Raw genomic sequence first — 6,553 nt, 5'->3', positions numbered from 1 at the left:
GGACATAAATATAAGTATAAAAACATGAAAGTTTAAGTTTTCTCGGGAACAAATAAAAGAGATTCGAGAAAGCCACCTTCTTAGCCCTTCAGCAATGGTGATATCAGTCCAGGCATTGATCCATGCACCATTTCCAAGCTAGTCGACAATACCACATTTGAAGTTGTCTCCAGTCTCCAGTAATAAGCTAAGAGCACGGTTTCCTTTGAGAAGAGGGAGGACAAGGGAGTCCACTACCATTTTCCAAGATGGGCCTAAGTTTTTGATTTCTAAGATTAACAATGCCCAGATCTTTAGGCTTGCACCCAGATTTTTAGTTTACAAGAGAGTGAAAACCTGGGGCACGGTGATTGAATCCCTCCAAAGATCTATTAAGACGAACGAGATTGATAGCAAAAGAAAGAATAAAGACACGGGGAATCTCCCTGTCTTTATACTGCAAAGGGCACGTACTGTTAACTACCATGGCATTAGAAACCGAAGACAAACGTAGAAGAAACTCAGTTTAACTAGACAGAATCAAAAGCCATAATAAAATCAAACTTGCTGATGAGATTAGAGCTCTTGGATTTTCTCATCCAATGAATCAGCTCGTGGGCCACTATGAAATTGTCGTATAGGAGGAAGTTGATAAGGCTGATGGGCCTAAAGTGATTCTTTATTTTTGTTGTTGGTTGCTCTAGAACTAAGAAGGTTTTGACCTATCTTTTGAGGGGGAGACCTGGGGAGACCACTGGTATAAAAGGGTCGAGAAGCCATCAAGGCTCGAGGCTTTGTCCTGAGAAGGAAAAAGGCAATCAATCGGGTTCGGACATGAGGGGATCGAGGTCTACTATCCATTAATGAGAGAGCCGAAGCCATCCTACTTGGTCCATACCTTTCCTTGACTTGAGAGCTTGTGAAGGGGTCAGAGAGCAAAGGCATCAAGTTTGAGAGGGGTGTGGTGAAAAGTTCACCCATATCTCCGGCCATCGGAGATGAGAAGGGGCGGCGGTTGTTTGTTACTCACTCCAAGTGAAGTCTCTTCCACGAATAGGCGAGTCCAAGAGTGTTGGGCAGAAGAAAGAGGGTAGGAGTTGTGCTCCGAGCTCCAGTAAATGCACCATGGGATGCCATCTTTACCTCCACCCAAAACCCTACTTAAAAAAGATCAGTAGTATCAACATGGCGATAAGCATTAGGTGATCAAGAAAGAGGACCGAGAGGAATTGCAGAGCTATGATTTTTAATGAGAAGATGAAAATATATGATATATGAATAATAGTATTTCTCCTTCTTTCTTTTCTTTAAAATAATAATATAAATATAAAATATTTACTCACATGCGACTCACTTGACTACAGATGGAAGAAAAATATGGTGGGAAACTAGAGCACGTGAGATTAAAGTGGCTTTCAATAGTTTAAAATGTGTGCGTTTCTTCTGTTATAGGAACGAAAAATATTACCGTAGGTAATTATTATTTTTTAGATATATAATCTTTCATATTATTTTTTAATAATTATATTATCTTAATATTTTATCAAGTAAAAGACATATATATTATTAAGTGAGAATAATGTATACATATCAAAATAAGGGTATTGATATCTTTTACAAATAACTTGATAAAAATTTAATTATATTTTTATCTCTTTGATTACTTTTTATTATTTACATGATTGATTTAAATTAAATTTTAATAGATAGAGATAGAGAATTATATTTAAATTAAAATTTATCTCTAAATAATCAAATTTAAATTATTTAATATTAAATAATATCTCCTATAATTAAGACATAATTATATTTAGAAATCTTAACAAAAGAAAAAAAACGTGTATTAATCACACGTAATTAAATCTTTTTAACTAATATACTTTTTTTTTTCTTAAATAACGTGATTTTGGAATCAATACAAAAAAAAACCGGTACTAATATGAAAACTGGCCAATAAAAAAATTTGGGTCTATATGAAAATATATGATGGCTGGGGGATACGTGAACTTATTTATTTTTATAGAAAACTATAAATAACTCCCAAGATTTTGCCTATATTATAATAAAACCCCTCTTTTTTCCTTTTTTTTTTTTTTGATAGATAGAGCTAGCCACCGTACATATAGAGCGGTAATGACATTTAACTTTCTTTTGAGATGCATAACTGTCTTGATTGGGCATTTGGGCTCAAAGAATCCTAGGCAAATGATATCCCTTTTGTTTCACAACTTCACATCAATAATAAGTCAACGGGAGTTGGGAGACAATCTTAACTAGGCTCTAATTTGTCCAAAATAAAAGAAAGACCAGCCAATCAAAACTATTGACCTTGTTTTCTAAGATATGAATCTAACTAACAATCTATTACCTGTGATGTGAAATGGCTCTGATGTTATCCTGCAGTAACCATAATTCATGTACCATTTTTAGTTGCAGATCAAAATAACATTGCAACATCCATGACCTGAATCTAACAAAGAGCACCCAAAAGCTAAACTAACCTGCATCTGTACATTAGCATCCTCCTTTCCTTCTACAACTCTGGCTTCGCTGCCCTGAAAACAAACCCCCTTGCTTTCCCTGAGCAAAGCAAAGTAACCAAGGAGACATAGAAACTTGTCACAGCACTGATCCAAAATGCCCCAACTGAGACCCACCCTCCCTCTCCTCCCCTACCTCCATCGCCACCAGCTGCCTGTCCATCCGGCAGCCTTGCCTCAGCCGCACATCCTTCCCCGGCTGAGAAATCCATACAGAGCCCCGGGTTCCCTGCGAATGCCCCCGGGAACCTCCTTAGCCCGTCCCTCGTAGGCACCGGCCCCGACAGGCAATTATATGAGAGGTTCAATGCCTTGAGTCCCCTCATAGCCGATAGCCCTGGCGGCACCACCCCGGAGAGCGCATTGTGTGAGAGGTCAAGCTTCCTTAGCTTATCCATCCTCTCGAGGCTCCCAGGAATCTGACCGTCGAGATAATTATAGGAAAGGTTTAGATATTCTACTCCCTTGAGCCCAATTAACCCCTCTGGTATCTCGCCCCGGAGAGAGTTGCCGGATAAGTCCATCCCCACCGGTGACTGGAGCTGATACTCTACCTCCAGCTGCCGGTTACCGATGAGGCTCATTGAAACGGAGACCCGTAGCTCGCCAGAGTGCTCTCGGCTTTCACCGTTGAATTCAGCGCTCACGTTGAAATCCCCGTCAGGGATGAAGCCGGAGAAATGGTTGTTGGAGAGATCGAGCCACCGGAGGGATTGGAAAGAGAAGATCCAATCCGGGAGGCCGCCGGAGAAGCGGTTGTTAGAAAGAGAGAGCGATCGGAGGTTCTGCCACTTGAGGATGGCGCCACTGAGCTCACCAGCAAGCTGATTCCCGCAGAGATCGACGACTTCGAGTGACTTGCATCCCGCGAGCGGAAGCGGGATCTCGCCGGAGATTCTATTCCCGGAGAGGTCTAGAATCCGGAGGCTATCTAGCGCATCGAGTTCCGGGCGGAGGGCGCCGGAGAGGTTGTTATGGTCGAGCTTGAGCTGCCAGAGCTGGAAGCATCCGGCGAGGCTGACAGGGATCGCGCCGGAGAGCGAGTTGTAGGAGAGATCGAGCGCTTGGAGGTAGGTTAGATTCCCGATCGCCGCTGGGATCTCGCCCGAGAGCCGGTTACGGGAGAGGAAGAGGCCCTGCAAGCTCCTCAGCTCCGTAATCTCAGACGGTATCTCGCCGGAGAGCTCGTTGTTCGAGAGATCGAGGAGGAGAAGCCCCGAACGCTCGAAATCCTCCACAATCTGGCTCGGTATTGGGCCGGAGAAGGAGTTGTAACTGAGATCCAGAACAAGGAGTCGGTCGGAGAAGACGAGGCGAGGCGAGATCCCGTATTGGAAGCCATTGGAAGAGAGGTTGAGCTCGTTTAACGCACGCAGCGAAGATATGCAGGTCGGGATTCCCCCAACGACGGCGTTGCTCGCGAGATTGAGCACGGAGAGAGATCGAGACGAAGCGGAGAGGCATGGAAGGGTTCCGGAGAGCTGATTCGAAGCGAGATTTAGGAAAGTTAGAGCGGAATCGAAGTCTCTTACGGTACCGATCAACCGATTGCGCGAGAGATCGAGATAGATCAGAGATTGGAGATGGAAGAGACTCTCCGGGATCTCCCCGTCGAAGGAACCCGAGCTCAGATCGAGCTTCCTGAGCCGAAACGAGAAGTTTCCGACCCACGCTGGGATCAGGCCGCCTAGGCCCGGGTTATCGGCGAGGACGAGCTCCTCAAGTCGCCGGAGACTGGCTAGGTCAGGAGGAAGGGGTCCTTGGAGCTTGTTCTTGCTGAGATCCAGGGTTCTGAGAGCTCGGAGGAGGTGACCAAAGCATGAGGGAATGGGACCGACGAAAGCATTGTTGGAGAGGACCAGGGTTTGGAGCAACGGTAGCTTACAGAAGAAGCGAGGGAGAGGGCCGGAGAGGCCGAATCCGGCAAGGTCGACGCCGGCGACACGGCCCGTGTGGTTATCGCAGGTGATACCGGTGAAGTTGGAGCAGAGAGTCCCGTTCCAGCTTGACAAGCGTCCCCTCGGATCGGTCACCTGAGAGCGGAGAAATAACAGGGTTTCGCGGTCGCCAGCGTGGAGATCGAGATCGGATTCGGCGGAAATGGCGATGGAGAGGAAGAGGAAGAGGACGAGGACGAGGAGGAGGGAAGGAGAAGAGCACGCGGTCATGGCTCTTTTTTAGGGTTAGGGTTTAGGGGTTTTGGGAGAGAATGAAAGGGAAGGGTGTGGATTATTCTCTCGCCATTAAAGGGGTTTTGAAACTAAGGTGCGGATGAGAAGATATATTCTATATTCTCGTTTTCTCTTTTGCTTTTGAAAAGGTGGGGGGGGGGGGGGGGGGGTTATTCTTCTCTTTGAGAAGAGAGAGGTTAAAAAAAATTACATATCACGCACTATAATTTATTTATTTTATAATTCACATTCCCTTTTTTTTTTTTTTTGGTTTAATTCAACTCCTATTTTTTCCTTATAATTTTTATTTAATATTCTCTATTAATTTAAACGATACCAATAAAATAATATTTTATTATAATATATAAAATAATTTATATATACTTAAATTACTTATGTCTTCTTCAGATAAGGAAAAATAATAGTGACGGTAAATCACAATATAGGTAAAATATAAAATACAATTTATAAAATATCTATAAAAAAATTAAATCACATCCTATATTTTATCTATATTATGATTCACATTCCAGTTTTAAAGATTTTATAATAATAGCTTTTTTCTCTATAATTTTTATTTACGTTAATAATATATTCCACACACATTAACTTTGCTATCTTTATATATATTTGACATACAACTTTTTTCTAGTTTTATATTTTAAGTTAATTATATTTTAAAAAATATATAATTTATTTAAAATTCAATATGTATTCTTTTAAGATTTCATCTGTATTAAAAATTTTATCTAATTCGTATTAAAAAATTATTCATATCTATTTAGTTAGAATATAATTCTAAAATTTACTATTCATCTAATATTTATATCCAAAATAATAAAATGAATCCTAATGTGAGTTGTCCTACCCATTTTTGGATACCTTTCACTGGATTATATCGATTTTGTATTGGATTAAGTATACGACTTGATTTACTGGTCACGAAGTCTACACAAATTACTCGAAGAACCTGATTAACCTGTCTAATTCATTAATTAGAGCTCAAAATAAATAAATAAACTCATTTAATAATTATATTTGTAATTATATATTGCAGGTTTTGACCTAATTAGTTTGGGATCAAGCTGAAAGGTGAATATATTAAATAAATTGCATATTACAAGATTACAACAAATTACTTTTTCACCTAAAACTTAAACCTATAGTTTATTTTCACATAGATCATCTTATTTATTTATTTTAGACACTTTGACCCTCTTCACTATTTCTTATAAAATAAGAGTAAAATAATTTCTAAAGAGACATTTCAGATATATTCCATAAATTAAGGGGTCAAAACTTCATAACATAAATAAGAGGCCAACGTAAAGAATGGAGTAAGTTTAGAAGTATACACGTGTAATTATTACATAAAGAAGACTGCATTAATTGAAAAAAAAAAGGGGTTCATGTGAACCTACCCATAATACTGGGTGTTTGCAATTTAATTGCATGATTTAGATTCTATTTGTAATAAAAAAATCCTAATATGCACCACATATATAATTTATATGTAGACTTTGGTTTATATGCTAAATTGAAAAATAAGATGCTAAACTGATAATTACGATATCTCATGGATGCCATTAGTGTCTATGAGTGTTATTGATGGTTAAATTGAGACAACATTAAAATCTCACTTCTCTCTTATATAAAAACAAAAATATGAATTCATACTATTTGTATACGAAAATATCTTCTTTTCTCTAAGCAGTTATATCACTCAAGAACATAGGAGGACAAATATGGTCGTTTATGATTTGTGTGTAGTCTTATAGCACAGCATCATGCTTGTTTTGTTAATATTAAGTTTATTATTTGGGAGCCCATGCATATCAGACCAAAGTTTGACATACTGGAATC

The 6,553-nt window shown here is 39.8% G+C and overlaps 1 protein-coding gene across 2 annotated transcripts; it reads right to left on the bottom strand.

Moving 5' to 3' along the window:
* On the bottom strand, nucleotides 1-5,056 carry LOC140780146 (uncharacterized). Of its 2 annotated transcripts, XR_012107453.1 has the most exons (4): nucleotides 2,656-5,056; nucleotides 2,481-2,559; nucleotides 2,348-2,376; nucleotides 1-1,136 (listed from the first exon to the last, which is right to left on the bottom strand). XR_012107453.1 is itself a non-coding variant. In XM_073125526.1 (2 exons), the coding sequence occupies exons 1-2, from the start codon at nucleotides 4,685-4,687 to the stop codon at nucleotides 2,513-2,515; spliced, it is 2,079 nt and encodes a 692-aa protein (XP_072981627.1). In that variant the 5' UTR covers nucleotides 4,688-5,056; the 3' UTR covers nucleotides 2,383-2,512. The 2 variants fall into 2 exon arrangements, 1 of the variants encoding a protein (XP_072981627.1); XM_073125526.1 differs by lacking the exons at nucleotides 1-1,136; nucleotides 2,348-2,376 and having other exon boundaries at nucleotides 2,383-2,559.
* Nucleotides 5,057-6,553: the final 1,497 nt, after the last annotated feature.

This window comes from Typha angustifolia, chromosome 1 (genome assembly GCF_048772165.1).
Source record: "Typha angustifolia cultivar Huaian chromosome 1, ASM4877216v1, whole genome shotgun sequence".
Classification (NCBI taxonomy): domain Eukaryota; kingdom Viridiplantae; phylum Streptophyta; class Magnoliopsida; order Poales; family Typhaceae; genus Typha; species Typha angustifolia.
The sequence above is the reverse complement of the archived record's forward strand: the minus strand, read 5'-3'. Positions and strand labels throughout refer to the sequence as shown.